This window comes from Pseudophryne corroboree, chromosome 5 (genome assembly GCF_028390025.1).
Source record: "Pseudophryne corroboree isolate aPseCor3 chromosome 5, aPseCor3.hap2, whole genome shotgun sequence".
In the NCBI taxonomy this organism is placed as follows: Eukaryota; Metazoa; Chordata; class Amphibia; order Anura; family Myobatrachidae; genus Pseudophryne; species Pseudophryne corroboree.
In genome coordinates, this window is record NC_086448.1 from 441,315,023 (window position 1) to 441,335,022 (window position 20,000).

Sequence of the window (20,000 nt, forward strand, 5' to 3'; positions counted from 1 at the left end):
ACCTTTATCCTCTCAAAGAAATTTAGATATACGTTTGCCGCCTATATCTATGGTCATTACAATATGCATAGTTCATGTCATCTATATACATGCTGTGTGGATCACTGACTTGTGTGTTTTTTTGCATTGTACTCTTGCAGCCTGACTCAATCAGGGTCTGATTTTATACAGGCTGATACATTTAAACAAAAGGGTACAATGTTTATGCTGAAAAATGTTTAAATATCTTTAGAGGGTATTACATTGTTGCCAGTGATCTGATTGGCACTGACTTTTACTAGCCATTTGTATCTACTATCAGTCATCTATTACAACGACACATGTTTAATTATGTTTTAAAGCACATGTAGGCAAAAAGAACACAGTGTCCATACTGATAAACGATTATATCATTTGGGAATGATGATCATGGTGCATTCACATCTACGACTTATATCTGGGATGCTGCATCATAATCTAGTAATTTGATCAATACTCTAAGGCTTTACGGTGTGTTGGTAATTATCACTTATTGTGATTTAATTAATACCCACTACTCCTGCATTCTTAGAGGACATTACTATCTATTTCACCTAACTAAAGGAGGTTTGCATCAGCTGAGATAACGAGGACCGCCAATCGGGTAATTAAATAGAGACCCAGTGATTTACTTGGAAGGATCTCTGTAAGTGTATAACAACCCGTTAAAAAATTGATTTATATTATATTTTCACTTTTTGTTTTGCATTTCTCACTGCTACAGTATAAGTGTGGTTATATACAAAAGGAATCTTAACCTGATATCATTGTCTGTATCAGTGAACCCTAATCGCTTATACATATCTACATTACACAGTGATATAAATCCCCCTTTCTGGGATTATTGCAGGTCAATATTGACCGATACATGTTGTTTATGTCTGACTTTGGCCACAATATTTTAAAAATATTCAATAAATGTTAAGTTTTAATTCTATAACCATTACATATTCGAATTTAAACAAAAGAGTGCACCACAAAGTAAGCCTTCTTTGGTAGATGACAGTCTTGTGGTCATCTTCCTCTCCCTTTCCTCAAACTGTTTTACCTCATTCTGACCATTTAGTGGACATAAGACTGGATCCCTGGGAAATTCCCTATTCCTAAACTGGCCTTGGCTTGATACCCTCTCCCCGCAGAGTTGTGTAACAAATGGGAGACTCCACCGCCGGTGGATTCTCATGTCACCCACCTAGCGGTGTCATCCACTCTGCCTGTCACCACTGTCACCTCACTGAGGGAGGTGACAAATAAACGTGTTGAAGGGTGCATGAAATCTGTATATTTCCTTACAGGGGCTATTCATAGACCCACTATAGCTGCCTCTTGGGCCTCAAAAGGTATTAAGCGTGGGTTCAGGCGTAAGAGGAGTAGCCTGAGAATATTTCTGACTATGCCAGACAATACCTGTCTTACATTACCACCGCCTCTCAATTACATTCAAGAGGTGTCCTCTGAGGTGTGAGTATTGGCTGCCAAGGCGACGGCTGGAGTGCCGCAAACCGTGGTTGAGGTTGTGGAAAGTGGACCTAGACTCCAAAAAGACTTTACTGGGGATATTTTGTTTGGGGAAGACCTAAATAAAATTGTCTGAATTGGCAGCTGCTAAGACTGCTTTTCTCCCAACTATTTATCCTTCTGCACAAAAGGCAAAGAGTACCACTTTTCGCTCCTTTCGGCCTCGAGGGAAAGTGAAAGGTCAGGTATACCCTAGACCAGGTGTGTCCAAACTGCAGCCCTCCAGCTGTTGAGAAACTACACATCCCAGCATGCCCCGACACAGCTTTAGCATTCTCTGACAGCAAAACTGTGTCAGGGCATGCAGGTATAAGTAGTTTCACAACAGCTGGAGGGCCGCAGTTTGGACATGCCTGCCCTAGACCATAGATTCTCAAACTCTGTCCCCAGGACCCCACACAGTGCATGTTTTGCAGGTAACCCAACAGGTGCACAGGTGTATTAATTACTCACTGACGCATTTTAAAAGGTCCACAGGTGGAGTTAAATATTTCACTTGCGATTCTATGAGGAGACCTGCAGAACATGCACTGTGTGGGTTCCTGAGGCCCGAGTTTGAGAACATGTGCCCTAGACAATCTCGTTCTCAAAACCACCAAGCCCAAGGCGAAACAGTCATGGGCAGCCTGTCAGCCTGCTGCAAAACATGAGGAGCCTGCTGCATGACGGGGCGGGCCTCCCCCGGGGGACCCCAGGGTGGGATGCCGACTTCTACAGTTCACCCATGTCTGGCTCACAACCACATCAGACGCATGTGTACTGGAAGTTGTTTCTCACGGGTACGCTGTCTCCTTCAAGAAATGTCCCCCTCACCAGTTCTGCACAACAGCTCTCCCTGTGGATCCGTTGAAAGTGCAGGCTCTACAAACTGTTGTCAGTCCCAGAGGGGCAGAGGTTACTACTCGACCCTGTTTCTGGTCCTGAAACCCAATGGGTCTTTCCGGCCTATACTCAACCTCAAATGTCTGAACAAGTTTGTGAGTGTCGAAGTTTCGTATGGAAATGCTGCGCTCAATTGTGCTGGCTATAGAACCCAGAGACTATCCCTGGATATGCAGGATGCATATTCCTATTGCCACATCGCATCAGCAGTTCTGGTGGTTTGCTGTTGGCGACCTTCGCTACCAATTCCAAGCTCTGCCATTTGGACTGGTTACGGCTCTTCGCCAAGTTCGTGGCCGTAAAGACGGCCCACCTCCGTCGCCAGGGAATCAGAATCCTCCCCTACTTGGACGACCTGCTGATTCTGGCAAATTCTCACAAAGTCCTCCTTAGTCATCTGCAACTGATGGTGACTTTCCTGCAAGCTTGTGGGTGGCTGATAAATTGGAAAAAAATCTCGCTGGTCCTAGCTCAGAGCATGGTGCTGTTCCTCTCTCCAGACAAGGTCCTAAAACTACAGGACAGGATAAGGAGCTTCCTTCATCGTCCCAGAGTATCTATACACTCGGCGATGCAAATGCTTGGCCTGATGGTGTCATCCTTCGACATGGTTGAGTACACTCAGTTTCACTCTCGTACTCTGCAACGGTTGAGCCTATCAAAGTGGGACGTCCTACCTCATTGGATCAGATACCAGATGGTCTCGTCGACTCCGGAGGTCCATCTGTCGCTGTCCTGGTGGCTCCAGGACCAGCAATTGTGCAGGGGCCGTCCATTCTGGATTCCCAACTTGGGTCCTTCTATCAGACGCCAATGCACTGACTCTCGCCCTGCCTGTGGTACTGAACAGGCCTGTTCAGGTACAGTCAGACAACGCCACCACGGTGGCATACATAAACCATCAAGGTGGTACTCAAAAACGCATGGCGATGCTGGAAGAGTCCAAAATCCTTTGTTGGGTGGGACGCCATCTGCCATCCTTATTGGCAGTATTCATTCTGGGTGTCCTGAACTAGAAAGCGGACTTCCTCCGTCTCCAGGACGTTCACTCCGGAGAGTGGAGCCTTCATCCCGAAGTCTTCCAGCTCCTGGTGGACAGTTGGGGCCTACCAGACATAGACCTCATGATGTGTCTCTACACAATCACAAGGTTACGATTTTCGGATAAAGAACCGGGGATCCTCGGGCAGCGTTTGTGGACGCACTATCTTCAGTGGGCGGAACGCCATCAGCCAGCCATATCGGCAGTGTTCATTCCGGGTGTCCTAAACTAGGAAGCGAAATTCCTCAGTCTTCAGGACGTACACGCCGGAGAGTGGGGCCTCCATCCAGAAGTTTTTCAACTCCTCGTGGACAAGTGGGGCCTCCCAGATGTGTACCTGATGGCGTTGCGACACAATCACATGGTACCGGTCTTAGGGATCCTCAAGCAGCGTTCGTGGACACACTGGCAATTCCATGGAACTTTCAACTGCGTTACATATTCCCTCCGGTATCACTCCTGCTCAGGGTACTGCAGAAGTTAAGCAAGAACGAGGAATGCTAATTCTGGTAGCCCCAGCATGGCCCAGATGGCATTGGCCTTTCAGATCTGCAGGGTCTGTCGTCAGAGCTTCTCCTTCTACTTCCTCAGCGTCAAGACCACCTCGTACAGGGCCCTTGTCTCTACCCGGACATGGCTAGACTGGCTTTGACGTCGTGGCTCTTGAGGCATCCTCCTGAGGACCAAAAGTTTTACTGAGACGGTTATTCAAAGTATGCTAAAAGTCCGCAAACTGGCCTATGCCCGGATTTATTACAGAGTTTGGCATGCTTATTTCACCTGGTGTGCTGGTAAGAATTATGACGCTGGGAGATTTAAGACTTCAAGAATTCTGGCTTTTCTACAAAGAGGCTTGGGCTTAGGTCTTCGCCTGGCCTCCCTCAAGGTTCACATATCTGCCTTGTCGGTATGGTTTCAGCGCAACATTGCCTCTATACTGGATGTGCATACGTTCTCTCGGGGTTTTGCGTATTCAGCCTCTTAATGGCTCCATGGGATCTGTGTGTTGTGCTGAATGCCCTGCAAGAGTCCATTTAAATCTCTTGAATCAGTGGACCTTAAATTTCTCACGGCCAAAATCCTGTTCTGGTGTCTGATTTAGGCGCTTTGTCCTGTTGTCCATCCGCTCTGATATTTCTATGAACTCGTCCTGAATATTTGACTAAGGTGGTGTCTTCATTTCACCTTAACCAAGAGATTGTGGTTCCGGCCTTTATCTCTTCGGACTTGACAACGAAGAACGTTCTTTGGATGTGGTTAGGGCTCACAGTGTCTGTGGATAGGACTGTCTGATTCCCTGTTTGTCAAGTTTGGTTTCCACAAACGTAGCTGGCCTGCGAACAAGTAAACTTCGGCCAGATGGATTAGAATGGTGATTGCTTATGTGCAGGCTGGACTCCCAGCTCCTGCTGCGATTAATGCCCATTCTACACGGTCTGTTGGCCCTTCTTGGGCGGCCCGCCATGGCGCATCTGCAATTGTGCAAGGCAGCTATGTTTTCAGTGAACACGTTTCTTAGGTTCTATGCCATGGATACCTTTGCATACCAAGATGCTTCCTTTGGGCTCTGGATTCTCATATCCGCGTCCTCTCCCTTGAGGAACTGCTTTAGGAAATCCCAGATGTTTCCCTGTGGAAACCAATGTACTTTGCTGCAGAAAAGGAGAGTTATGGTAGACTTACCACTGTTAACTCCTTTGGCAAGGTGCATTGGTTTCCACAGGGTGCCCACCCTGACGCACCTTGCTTCTTTGGGTTTGTATGGCATTAGCCACTGGTACCTACTCCTGTCGTGAGAATGTGTTCTTATGTGACTAAGATCTGCCTTCTCTCGTGCCTGCTCCTGCATTGGACTGATTATCAAAACTGAGCTCTCAGTGCCTGGATGCAGCTAAAGCTTTACTTGTTGGTGCTTCTGGATCAAGAGCCACTCTACACCCCAATGTTTCCCTGTGGAACCCAATCTAGTTTGCAGAAAAAGTTAACAATGGTAACTACCGTAACTCTCCTTTTTTTTTTACCCTCAGCGACTACCCCGAAAAGTCTAGGCAGGCATTCCCAACCACTGTTCTCAAGGCACACTAACAGTGCAGGTTTTAGTCATATCTAGGCTTCAGCACAGGTGACTTAATTAGTAGCTCAGTTATTTTGATTTAACTATCTGTGCTGCAGCCTGGATATCACTAAAACCTGCACTGTTGGTGTGCCTTGAGGACCGTGGTTGTGAATGCCTGGTCTAGACCATCCTCTTTTCGGTCCCAGGATAAGGCTAAAGGCCAATCCTTCCCTCCGCAAACTGGCTCACACAAGCCTCGCCCTAAATAGGATTGGGCAGCCAGACGCACAGCTGCTAAATCTGAAAACAAACCCTCCACCTGATAGTGTGGGCCTCCTCATGGGGGTCCCCAGGGTGGGAGGCTGAGTTATTCAGCGTGCAGCTGCCTGGCGTCAGACCACCTCCAAAGCCTGGGTATGAGAGGTAGTCTCTCAAGGGTCAGGCCCCCACCCATCCCCCAAGCAGTTCTTTTGTACATGCCCTCTGTCCGATCCAATCAAGGCCCTTAGGGAAGAAAATGAGTTATGGTAGACATACTTTATTTAACTCTTTTTTTTTTTTTTTTTTTTCCTTTGAAGTCGACAGGGTACCTACCCTGCGCAATTGGCTTCTAAGGATTTTTTTGTAACTGGTCACTAGGTTCCTCTCTCCTATTGTGAGTGTGTTTGTGTGTACCATTCTAATTTCTACTCTCTCCTGCTTCTGCCTTGGACTTGTTCACTAAACTGGTTAGCTTGGGTCGGGGTGTAGGGGAGGACGGACCAGTGCATCCTCTGCTAAAGCTTTCAGCTGTTTGGTTCCCGGACCAGCTCCAACCACCTACACAACAGTGTGATCCCTGTGGACCCTATGGACTTCGAAGATAGAGATTTAACTTGGGAAAGTCTACCATAACTCTACTTTTTATTGTGCTAGTTATGGTCTAAAATCTTTGTTCTTTGGTGAATGTAAATGTAAGCTTTAATTGTTTGCTAAGCAGTAGCAGCTGTAATGTTTATTGCAGCCACTACTTCTAAATCATGCTAATGCTACAGGAGGCAGCATGTCTGTTCTATTATCCGCTGCTGCATGCAGCAACAGCCATCGCATCACTTGCGTGAACATAAGCCATCTGAGTAACTCAGGATGCCCCGTGATGTCACGCATTGATAACTCTTCCCTGTGCAACCCTGCAACCAAAGTTGCAGACACAGATATGTATATGCGCAGCACAAGTCTCCGTTAAGTTACTTTTATAAAACTGTGATTGAATATTTTTTATGAGAGAAGAATTTTCTATCATATAGGAATGTTCATTATAAGTTGATGGGTAGAAAAGGGAATTGGCACACTCTGGTACCAATGTCCTTCTATGTCTTCTCAAATAGATTATACCTGTTAAGTATGATTTAAAAAAATGTGCTCTTTTACATGTTTGTAAAATTTGTATGCTTAACATTTGCCATGTAATAACGTAAAATGTAATTAACTTAGTTATCCATTTTTTATAGTTACGACGTGAAAATGAGGTGTGGCTATGAGGTTATGAAAACTTCTGACTTTTTCTCTAGAATTGAGATGGATCTGAGTTCTGTATCCATCTCTTTATATTTTGTCTGGCCTGGTAAACAAATGATTGATTCCACATTCAAATCTTTATATCACCAAAGGTTCACTCCATTATATTGTGAAAATAAACTCTTACGCAGCAAAAGCCAGCTAAGTTATCCTGCCAGGGTAGCCCGCCTTGTTAGTATGCGAGGTTACATCACACCCTTGCAGCTAATTAAGTGTACAACCTTACACCATATAAGAATGAAACCACATTTTGTTACAGTAGTATACAGTCCAATATAGCTGAAAATCCTATATTGTTAGCATACCAACAGTTGTGATCCTGGCGGTCACAATACAGATGCCAGGATCCTGACTGGCACCATACCACAGTCTGTTTACCGGCGAGGTAGGTGATTCCCCCTCAATAGGCACCCATAGTGGGAGAATACTCGCTACCGAGCCTGCAGAGGGCATGTTGCACTAGACCCCCTCCCCCGCCAGCATTCCACCACTTGGGATGTCGATGTCATAATGGCATTCCGAGCGCCAGTTAATCTTACCGATCCCCGGAAAATTTAGTTCTTGACATATATGGTGGGAATTTTCCTGTCTATTAGATAGGAAAAAACAGACACCCAACTGACTTTTCAAACATTTGAATGCCGCCAATGAAGTCTTTCATGCCGACTGTGACCTGTCTATGCCGCCTATACTTCAGTCATACCCGTATGTCCTGATTCTGAATTTACTAAAGTTTAGGTATACTTATATTGTAATGCAAGAAGATGATTTCTAAGATACATTTATAAATGACATACATAAACACTTCATATTAGCAGAATTGTAACACAAAAGAACTAATCAAAATGACAACATTTTGTACTCCCAACATCTGTCCTATGTGGTGTTTGTTAATTCCTAGGTACAGTGTCCTCATAGCTGAGAGGTAAATAATGGAAAAAGGTTAAAGGTTATTTTGTATAGCTTGCTAAATGGATATTTATCAGATATACTCTTTCCCATAATTTCCTATTCTTTTGTTAATGTTTTATAATATTGTTTGGACTCTTTTTTTTTTCAGATTGATAATGTTGTGAGGATGGAATCGAATACTTCAGCCAGTCGTAAGTATACCATAAACTCCTTTATATTGGCTATGGTTTGGGGCTGGGAAACCGGCGTTCGGGATCCCGGCAGTCAGCATACCGACCCCGGGACAGGGGAATGTGAGCGCAACAAACTTCTTGCGGGTTCGGTGTTGACTAACCACAGGTTCTATTCCCACTCTATGGGTGTCGTGGACACCCACGAGTGGGAATAGTCCCTGTAGGTCAGCATTTTATCTGCTGCCATTTTGATTGCTCGGGATCTTGGCGTCGGTATGGTGACAGTCAGGATCCCGAGCGCTGGTCACATGACCACATCCCTAATGCTACACCATCTATTTTCTCTAAGGATGTAGTTTCTCAATGCAGAACCACCGTATCCTTTTGTTTCATTCCTTCCCATTACACTTCCGTAACTAAAGCTGGGCATACACTGTGCAATTATCTGGCAGATCTGTGGTTGGAATGAAAACCTGGTAATGGATGAAAGCAACTGACAACCATTTGCTTCCAAATACTGGAAAATGGGCAAAACCTGTCCGTGATTTAAGCACTTTGTATAAACGACAGGTTTTTTCCAATTTCCAGTGTTTGGTAGCAAATGGTCGATAAGCCTGTGATAAATTCTAAGGTGTCTGTGTTTAAAAGTCCAAAAACGGTAAAAACAGAATTTCCCAACTCAGATCAGATAAAGGAAATTATGCAAGAGGCATGGGTTACACCCAGTAAGAAGTTTCAGATTCCGAAAAAATTGGGTTCTTTCTTTATCATCCACTAGGGGTCACTGGAGTACTCTTGGGATATGAACGGGCGTAGCCGAACAAAGGCACTGAATATTTAAATTTAGGACTCTTCCCCCCCCTCCATATCCCCGAGTACCTCAGTGTACTCTCTCAGTGTTTTTTCGGTGCTCACAGCACGAACATTGGCTTGTGGTATAACCACACTTGGATTTTTATTTTTAATTTTTATTTTTAATTTTTATTTTTACACTTAGCACATCCCTTCCCAGTTTCTGGAAAAACATGGGTCCGGGATAGTGCCGCTGCACGTGCAGCGAATGGCGTGTCGGTCCTCACAAAGAGCACCCTCACAGCCACAGGCGCTACAAGGCAGCGCATGGCGTGTCGGTCCTCACAAAGAGCACCCTCACAGCCACAGGCAGACACTGTCTCCTACTGCAACTGGACGGAGCTTACAGAAAGAAGCCCCGTCACAGCCAGGATGAAAGCCCCGTCACAATCTGGACGGAGCTTACAGGAGTGCGGCACTACAAGGTATGGTGGGGGGTCAGGGCGGTCAGCTCACGCTGCCGCCCTGCTGTGTGGGGAAAGCCTTTATTGTTACCACCGCTTTGCCCGCCGCTTACAGCGCGCTCATTAGCAGGATACCCCGCTGAACGAAGAGAGCGGCCGCACGTCACTCACAGACGCCGGCCGCTCTCCCAGCCACTGTACCAGAACTCTGCCACTGTAGAAACGTATCCGAGCGGCCGCACGTCATTCAAAGACGCCGGCCGCTCTCCCAGCCACTGTACGCGAGCGCCGCCCAAGCAGCCACTCTGCGTACCCGTGTCTAAAGCTCCGAGCGGCCGTACGTCACTAAAGACGCCGGCCGCTCTTCCAGCGCTGCACCCGGCCACTGCTGTATGAGGCGCCGCCCGTTCTTCCGGAGGGCTCCCCGGCGCAATATAGCAGCGCTCCCCGGGTTTCCCTAGGCTCCCTGCACTCGCTTCCGGCCGCTGCACAGGGAGAAGCTAAAAGCTACATCACAAGCAGCGCGGCTGCAGGGGGGTGACGGTGAGTAAAGCCCATAGCAGCAGCAAAGGCTGCATGGGTTAAGAGACTGCTCAGTTTTAAATAAGAGACTGCTCAGTTTTAAACAAGTTATTGACCCATAGCAGCAGCAAAGGCTGCTTGGGAATAAGATATATTGGAAATAATACATCACTGCAGGCAGTGTTGAGTAAAGCCCATAGCAGCAGAAGGCTGCATGGGTTAAGAGACTGCTTAGTGTTTAAACAGTTAATGGAAATAACTGGAAGGCTAGCTAAAGCATAAGGCTGCAAGATAATGTATTGTAAACTGCACGGATTTTACTGTATAATAGACCTGTAACTGTAGAATAGGCTATTAAGCCTATATTTAATGTATAATAGGCTATTAAGCCTATATTAACACTGCAGCAGGTAACCTGTCCTGTGATTTTCAGTGGAAGCATGGCATGACGGTCATTTTAATCATTGCTGTTCTTACAGGTTATAATTCCAGAACATTCCGCCCATACACCTATACTCCACAAGGAGGCGCAGGGGTGTTAGTGGGAATTTTTTGGTTCAGTTTTCACATAAGTTAGCCATGTAATCTGTATTTCTACTTAATTCTAGAACATTCCTGCCCTACATCTCTAAGCCACCAGAGGCGCAGGGAAGTTAGTAGGAATTTGGTTCGGGTTTCATATGCCCATGTGAACTGCTTTTCACATAAAGAATACTTTGATTTCTCTTCATATCGAATAAATCTTTCGTTTTTTGCTAAAGATTTCCGTAGAGAGAAACAAGCTTGAGTTTCATATGAATAGGCTGTTCAGCAATAACATATATATATATATATGACACATAATAACTTCATTAAGTCGTGCAAGTGTCTGTCTGTTGCCTATTGTGGTGTCTGTCTACATAGCGAGTAAGGCTATAGTGCAGACTAAAAATAATTTTAAAAATCCTATGTTAACATTGGCAATTCAAATTAAAAGAGCGGTAACATCGGAGTCTCGGAATGTCTCCGCCAGCTCTAACAAAAGACAGTCTTTCCAAAGGGCCAATTTCCCTTTGGGTACCAGAGTGTTTATTTCACTGGTCTTATAATTTAATGCAGGATTCTATGTCAAATTTCACACCGATAACTACGAGTGAGAAGGGTACATTAGTCCAGCACTCAGATAGTGCGGGGGTTTTTTAACAACATACATAATCGTTTCCAAAAGGACGCGATCCGCCATTGGTAGATGATTTTCTGTCAAACATTATAAAAACCCAGGATACATTTGGGTCACTAGAATCTATGTATGAAACAATGACGATCACTGGTAAAAGAAGCTGCAGAGTATATCTGTAAAGCTTCTGCTAACGCCGGTTATTTTCATTGTCGCTAGTTAAGCGCGACAAGGCCAGAGCTTGTTTGCTCATAAATTTGATATACTTGTAACGGTATTTTATCCCTTTATGATATTCAGCCATTACCGCATACAGTATACTTGTAACGGCGTTTTATCCCTTTATAAGAAACAGTCACGCCTTGTAACGACAGGACGTTACAGTCAGCAAGCCAGTGGTTTGATGACCTCTTTTACAATTGTGGAAGCGCGTCTTTACATGTTACATTTGCGAGGTTTCAGGACTTCAACTCATACATGTCTCAGCTATTTACAGCTTAAAGTACAAAACTGCCTCTGTCGAACGGTTTGGCAGGTTGTCATTTAGTCTTTGCTGGTTTATAAACCAGGCAGTAGTACGCCAACAGAGTCAGAGTTACTTATTCCCTTCTGTTTGAGCAAAACCAAACAGCTCCGTCGCAATATCAATCAGCAAGTCATTTACTACAGTTAGAAAATGGATTTTCTGCGGGTAGTATTTGCTTATTGGAGCCACAAAATTTGCATAATTGCATTTGATCTTCACAATGCGTATTTACCCAGTCCGGTTTGTTCATAACAGGTTCTAGCGTTTGCAAATCGCCACAACCATTAACCATTTCATGTCTACCGTTGCTTATCGCTTTGGGTATTTACCAAAGTGATGTTGGGATGATAGCTCATCTCACATAAGAACTCTGTCTCAACAAAGTTCCTCTAACTTGCGCTACTAAGGTATACTGCGGTAGCAGATCAAGTTCGAAAACAATCGCATCTAATTCCGTCTAAACGATGTCAATTCCTAGGTAAGATTATAAATACGGTAAATCAAAGACTTTTACCTACTACACCAGCAAGAACAAATGTACATCTAGTAATTAGTGCAAAACACGCACACTAGCGGTACATTGGTGTATTCACCTATTAAGAATAAAGATGTGTTTTCAATTTAGTTCGCCACCCTTCACTCGCGTTTCCCACAGAGGGACAAGGGTGCATATACTCTGGACGACAGTCGCAGAGGGTCAGGATTTGTAGTTAGAATCAGCGACAAAGGTTCTAAAACACGACAGATTGCGGTCGATAAATGTCCTAGAACTCTGTGCATTTTACAATGCAATACATGATTCGCTTTCAGTCTGACCAGGGATATACTCTGGTTTCTCTTCAGAACGAATAAATCTTTCGCCTTTTACTAAAGATTTCCGTGGAGAGGAACAACCGTGAGTTTCATGTAAATTTTTGATGCCTGCCTCACGCTGGCCTTAAGCAGTCAAACAAGGCAACGGCAGTTGCATACACAACAACCACTGAGAACCAAGAAGCCGCATGGCAATGCGGCATGAGAACCAAGAAGCCGCATGGCAATGCGGCATGTGACTCAAATCCTCAATGGCTCAGAACACCATTATGTGAAAATGTCAAGAGATCATTCCGTGAGTGGACATCTGTTAGACAGAGGATCTCAACCGTCAGAATTTGGATCCTGAAAACTGGACATTAAATCCAGAGGTGTTTCATATGTGAGTCCACAGAAGGGGGTTACCCTCAAGTATACATGATGGCATCTCGCCACAATTAGAAAAGCTCAGTATGTGTACAAAACAGATCACAAGGGCAGTGGCGGTGGAGTCTCTCACATTCATGTGGTCATTCAGCATCGTGTATCTGGCTCCACCATTTTCCGCTGCTCTCTCCGTTGCCAAAACGGATCATAAGACAGTTTGTCACAGTCATACTGGTGGTATCTCATGGGTTTCGGAGAAGTTTGCTTCTCGAATTTTCAAGGAATACTTGCACACGATCTTGGCCCGCTCATAATACGTCCAACCTGTTACATCAGGGAACGTTAGTTTACCCATAGTTACCTATGTACCTATTATCTATGTACCGCAGCTGCGGTTGACGGGGTGAGGGTTCAGACCGCCCTCTTAAGAAATAGAGCATTACAGTATCGGTTATACCAACCATGTTACGAAATAGTAAGCCGCTTAAGGCAGCTCATTATTACAAAATTTCGTGTGCTTACATAGGTTGTAAACCTCGGAAGTTTCCAACATCATCCTTCAAGTTACCCGTATTCTGTTAAACGGGGTGGAAAAACTGCGTTGATCTGCACTAAGAGTGCAGGTATCTGTGTGGTAAACTTATTTTCAAAGACGTTTGCCTCTATTTGCGTCTGTACACATCTTTCTACAAGGTGTCATCAAAGTTCAGACTCTATTTATCCCACCTACAGCGCCAGGCGACTTGAAGTTGGGTTCAGATTTCTTACAGTTTTCATATTTTGAACCCTTTCAACAAATGGGAATTAAGTTTCTCACTTTGGAAAACATTTTTCTTCTAGCCTTGGCTTCGGCAAGGGTTTTGTTTTCATATTTGGGTGCCTTGTATTCCAAGCCACCGTATTTGAGTTTTCTCATGACAAAGCAGATCTTCGGACGAATCACGCTTTCGTATTCTTCACATCAATATACCAATAGGGGTTCCTGTGTGGACAGCACATTCTAGAATTCTGAATGTGGTACACGCATTACGCGTTTATATATGTCCCGAACGTCAACAGTACGTGATATGAATACGTTGTTTGTTCTCTATGATACTGCCAACTGGGGTTAGCCAGTTTCTCAGCAGACATTATCCAGTTGGGTAATAATAATGACTACAAGTCAGGCTTACTTTAAGGCTAAGTTACAATCGCCTACGTCAGTAATAGCTCATCCCACAGGTTCTGTGGGAATGTCAGACCCAGTGGGTCGTGGAGCGTCTAAAACGCGGCTATATAGCCTTCATGTGCACCACGTTGGTGCACGTTTACACGTTATAAATGGTGGCGCCATCAGCATCTAGCTTTGGGCTGCCTACTGTTACAAGTATCAAACCGCTCTCCCGCCCACGAGGGAAGCTTTGGTACGTCCCAAGAGTACTCCAGTGACCCCTAGTGGATGATAAAGAAAATAGGATTTTGGTACTTACCAGGTAAATCCTTTTCTTTGAATCCATAGGGGGCACTGGACGCCCACCCAGAGCAGTTTTACCTGGGTTGTTTTAAGCTCAAGGGAGCTTAGGGTAACAAGTTTTACTTGATTGATATTAAGCTCAGAGGAGCTTATGGTAACACATTTTCACCGATTGGTTCAAATTATAAAGTTCTATCGGTTATGGTGTCAACTGTTTAGTTGACAGTAAGGTTATGGGTCAACATTGTTGTTGTCCGTTATGTTATAGGTATTCTCCATTGTCAACCTCTCTATCGTTCCTGTTCGCTCAGTAAAAAACACTGAGAGAGTACACTGAGGTACTCGGGGATATGGAGGGGGGGGAGAGTCCTAAATTTAAATATTCAGTGCCTTTGTTCGGCTACGCCCGTTCATATCCCAAGAGTACTCCAGTGCCCCCTATGGATTCAAAGAAAAGGATTTACCTGGTAAGTACCAAAATCCTATTTTCTATCCTTTCCCTACTGTGGACTGTTTAAAAAGGGAGGTTCCTCCCAAGGTAGATGCACACGTAGTCCGACTTGTGCGTAAATCTACATTACTTCTGCCTTCAACATCCTTAAATGATGTAACTGACAGATTGATGGGTTTCTTAAGACTTTATTTCTGTTGCAGGGTTCACTGGGCTCCACAAGGATTAACATCGGGGTGTAGAGTAAGATTTTGATGCGAGGCACTAACAGTTTCAAAGCTTTGACTGTTCCCAAGATTCACAGCGCCACCTATTCTATAACCCCGCCTCGGTGCACAGGAGCTCAGTTTGTAAGTTGGTGCCATGCAGTAAGCAGGCATTCAACAGGGGGGCTGCTCCTGCAGCCTATTATATAGCTTAAAAAGAGAGGAAATTTGAAAACTTCAAGGACTGCAGCTGTCATGAATGTCAAATAGACAGCCTCTGCTGCAGCTCCATCACTCCCGCAGCGGTGCTGTATACTCCCGCGCCCTGGTTGCTGGGTAACTATAGCGGACGCTCCGGTATCCTTTCTCGTCAGTCACACACTCGCCGCTGCCCTCCGGGATTGCGTGGGGGGAGGTAAGGGGTCTCTTTGGCCCGCTATTATCGTGATCCGACGTGGCTGTGGGCGCTGGCGTGAACACTCTATAAAGGGCAGCTGCTCCACTAGTCACCGGGACACAGGGCACCGGTGGGGCTTTTTCTCTTATTAAAAAAAAAAACATTTTTATACTGTCCGCAGTGCCCGGTGGGGAAGCCAGCATGGGGATAAGGCCTAACCTGTAGCCCCTCCCCCAGACCCAGGGCACCATTTGGGTAAATGTTCCTGCCCTGGAGCTGCATATCTCTCCCTCACTCCCTGTCAGCCGCCATCACACGGAGCTGCGCTGTTCCTGGGACTGCTTGGGCAAATCCACCTCTGTAAAGCCGCCTGCTCACCAGCGCTGTGCATTTTACAGGACACTAAAGTATTCTACCTGTCAAGGGACAGTGTTAGTTAAAAAAGAGTGCATACATTCAGGGTTGTGTGGTACAAACATCCTGTGATATTCATCCAGTATCTACTATGTTTTGTTATAACTACTGTTTACATATATAGCTATACTGAGTATTACTTTGTATTGCTAGTCCAGTGCAGTTTTATGGTTTTGTATAATTTCTGCATGGTACGCTTGTGATTTTATATGTGTGTGTGTATGTAGCTGCTGCACGGCTGCCATCTCAGGTATTTCACTTAGCTTGCTACTCATATATTCTGTGACCTGAGGGGGATAAGTGCGTCAGGTTTACTAACTAATATAGGTATTTCACAAGATATACTTGCTGTGTATTTTTCTCTTTGATTCATAGTCACCATATTTCTTTTTCATCCACTAGGGGTCACTGGAGTACTCTTGTGATATAGACGGGGCGTAGCTGGGAATGGCACATTTAAATATTTAAATTAGTAACTGGTCACCCCCTCCATACTCCCATAGAGCCTTCAGTATTTTTCTGTGCCTCTAGTCGGGAAGGTACAGTGGACGGAATGTCCTTAGATTCTTCAAACAAGATTATATTTAATTTCTCTTACGTCCTAGAGGATGCTGGGGACTCCGTAAGGACCATGGGGATAGACGGGCTCCGCAGGAGACATGGGCACTTTAAGAAAGACTTTAGGTATGGGTGTGCACTGGCTCCTCCCTCTATGCCCCTCCTCCAGAACTCCGTTTACTACTGTGCCCAGAGGAGACTGGGGGCATTACAGGGAGCTCTCCTGAGTTTCCTGAATGAAAGTATTTTGTTAGGTTTTTTTATTTTCAGGGAGACTGCTGGCAACAGTCTCCCTGCATCGTGGGACTAAGGAGAGAGAAGCAGACCTACTTCTGTGAGTTTTAAGGCTCTGCTTCTTAGGCTACTGGACACCATTAGCTCCAGAGGGATCGGTACGCAGGTCTCACACTCGCCGTCCGTCCCAGAGCTGCGCCGCCGTCCTCCTCGCAGAGCCGGAAGATAGAAGCCTGGTGAGTATAAGAAGAAAGGAGACTTCAGAGGCGGCAGAAGACTTCAGATTTTCACTGAGGTAACGCACAGCAGTAACGCTGTGCGCCATTGCTCCCACACAGCACACACAAATGGCAGTGACTGTAAGGGTGCAGGGAGCAGGGGGGGGCACCCTGGGCAGCAATAAACCTCGTTTTCTGGCAAAAGTGTGTGTGTATATATGTATGTGTGTGTGTGTGTGTATATATATATATATATATATATATATATATAATGTGTGTATGTATATATATATATATATATCTATATATATATATCTATCTATATATATATATATATATATATATATATATATCTATATATATATATATCAACAATAGGGGGGAAAATTATTGCGCCACTTGTGTACAACACCAAATGATCTAGGATCCACGTATAGTTAAAGTAAACGACACTCCCTAGGGATTAGCACAGGGCGTCAGCTGTCCCCCAAAAACACAGGGATGGTAGTTCCCTGAAACAACGAATAATACACACAGGGGGGTGGGGGATATAGCGACCGTCGGTGTCTTAAAATAGTTCAGTAAATGTGGATCTAAAAAATGTATCTAAAATGAGTAACCAGATCAAAAATGAATTTAAAAAAGGGAGCCCTACCTGGCAGTGACCTCATACCAAGTTAAGTTAAAATTGTTTTACATTTTTAACATATATTTTAACTGGTATTTATAGCATTGTGTTTATTGTTTTTATCCCATTTTTTAAGAATTGTTGCTGCTTAAATTTTAGTAATTGCATATAACTATTGTCTGTTTTAGTGTTTAAATAAATATCTCCCTTTTTTAAATTCATTTTTGATCTGGTTACTCATTTTAGATACATTTCTCTGACGTCCTAGTGGATGCTGGGACTCCGTCAGGACCATGGGGATTAGCGGCTCCGCAGGAGACAGGGCACAAAATTTAAAAGTTTGACCACTAGGTGGTGTGTACTGGCTCCTCCCCCTATGACCCTCCTCCAAGCCTCAGTTAGGTTTTTGTGCCCGTCCGAGCAGGGTGCAATCTAGGTGGCTCTCCTAAAGAGCTGCTTAGAAAAAGTTTGTTAGGTTTTTTATTTTCAGTGAGTCCTGCTGGCAACAGGCTCACTGCAACGAGGGACTTAGGGGAGAAGAAGTGAACTCACCTGCGTGCAGGATGGATTTGCTTCTTAGGCTACTGGACACTAGCTCCAGAGGGACGATCACAGGTACAGCCTGGATGGGTCACCGGAGCCGCGCCGCCGACCCCCTTGCAGATGCCGAATAGAGAAGAGGTCCAGAAACCGGCGGCAGAAGACGTCTCAGTCTTCATGAGGTAGCGCACAGCACTGCAGCTGTGCGCCATTGCTCTCCGCACACTTCACACCAGCGGTCACTGAGGGTGCAGGGCGCTGGGGGGGGCGCCCTGGGCAGCAATGTAATATACCTATTCTGGCTAAAATATATCACATATAGCCCCTGGGGCTATATGGATGTATTTAACCCCTGCCAGGTTAAAAAAAAAAACGGGAGAAGAAGCCCGCCGAAAAGGGGGCGGGGCCTATTCTCAGCACACAGCGCCATTTTCCTGCCCAGCTCCGCTGCGAGGAAGGCTCCCAGGACTCTCCCCTGCACTGCACTACAGAAACAGGGTAAAAACAGAGGGGGGGCACTTATTGGCGATATTTATAATATTTGAGCTGCTATAAAGGGAACACACTTATTAAGGTTGTCCCTATATATATTTATAGCGCTTGGGTGTGTGCTGGCAAACTCTCCCTCTGTCTCCCCAAAGGGCTAGTGGGGTCCTGTCTTCTATCAGAGCATTCCCTGTGTGTCGGTACGTGTGTGTCGACATGTATGAGGACGATGTTGGCGTGGAGGCGGAGCAATTGCCTGTAATGGTGATGTCACCCCCTAGGGAGTCGACACCAGAATGGATGGCTTTGTTTATGGAATTACGGGATAGTGTCAGCACGCTACAAAAGTCGGTTGACGACATGAGACAGCCGGCAAACCAGTTAGTACCTGTCCAGGCGTCTCAGACACCGTCAGGGGCTGTAAAACGCCCTTTACCTCAGTCGGTCGACACAGACCCAGACACTGACACTGAATCCAGTGTCGACGGTGAAGAAACAAACGTATTTTCCAGTAGGGCCACACGTTATATGATCACGGCAATGAAGGAGGCTTTGCATATCTCTGATACTGCAAGTACCAAAAAAAGGGGTATTATGTGGGGTGTGAAAAAACTACCGATAGTTTTTCCTGAATCAGAGGAACTGAATGAAGTGTGTGATGAAGCGTGGGTTACTCCAGATAGAAAACTGCTAATTTCAAAGAAGTTATTGGCATTATACCCTTTCCTGCCAGAGGTTAGGGCGCGCTGGGAAACACCTCCTAGGGTGGATAAGGCGCTCACACGCTTATCAAAGCAAGTGGCGTTACCGTCTCCTGATACGGCCGCCCTCAAGGATCCAGCTGATAGGAGGCTGGAGAATACATTAAAAAGTATATACACACATACTGGTGTTATACTGAGACCAGCAATCGCCTCAGCCTGGATGTGCAGTGCTGGCGTGGCTTGGTCGGAGTCACTGTCTGAAAATATTGACACCCTGGATAGGGACAGTATTTTACTGACTATAGAGCAGTTAAAGGATGCATTTCTTTATATGCGAGATGCACAGAGAGATTTTTGCACTCTGGCATCAAGAGTAAGTGCGATGTCCATATCTGCCAGAAGAAGTTTATGGACGCGCCAGTGGTCAGGTGATGCGGATTCCAAACGACATATGGAAGTATTGCCGTATAAGGGGGAGGAATTATTTGGGGTCGGTCTATCGGATCTGGTGGCCACGGCAACGGCCGGAAAATCCACCTTTTTACCCCAGGTCACCTCCCAGCAGAAAAAGCCGCAGGCTTTTCAGCCGCAGTCCTTTCGTTCCTATAAGAACAAACGAGCAAAAGGACATTCCTATTTGCCCCGAGGCAAAGGAAAGGGTAAGAGACTGCAACAAGCAGCTCCTTCCCAGGAGCAGAAGCCCTCCCCGGCTTCTACAAAGGCTTCAGCATGACGCTGGGACCTTACAAGCAGACTCAGGAGCGGTGGGGGGTCGCCTCAAACATTTCAGCGCACAGTGGGCTCACTCGCAGGTGGACCCCTGGATCCTACAGGTAGTATCTCAGGGTTACAGGTTGGAATTCGAGAAGTCTCCTCCTCGCCGTTTCCTAAAGTCTGCATTGCCAACGTCTCCC

The 20,000-nt window shown here is 45.5% G+C and overlaps 1 protein-coding gene and 2 non-coding genes across 51 annotated transcripts in view; all 3 read left to right on the plus strand.

Moving 5' to 3' along the window:
* The window catches only part of LOC134927837 (uncharacterized), a 1,188,393-nt gene that overhangs the window by 1,044,435 nt on the left and 123,958 nt on the right, over positions 1-20,000 (plus strand). For all 49 annotated transcript variants that reach the window (XM_063922861.1, XM_063922855.1, XM_063922854.1 and 46 more), the window contains one exon: positions 8,134-8,176. In XM_063922861.1, coding sequence (XP_063778931.1) covers positions 8,134-8,176 — 43 coding nt within the window. The remainder of the gene's footprint in view (positions 1-8,133; positions 8,177-20,000) is intronic.
* On the plus strand, positions 10,648-10,758 carry LOC134931312 (U5 spliceosomal RNA). Its single transcript, XR_010179090.1, has one exon. It is a non-coding gene; the product is annotated as a U5 spliceosomal RNA (small nuclear RNA).
* On the plus strand, positions 12,442-12,555 carry LOC134931244 (U5 spliceosomal RNA). The gene has a single exon (XR_010179045.1). It is a non-coding gene; the product is annotated as a U5 spliceosomal RNA (small nuclear RNA).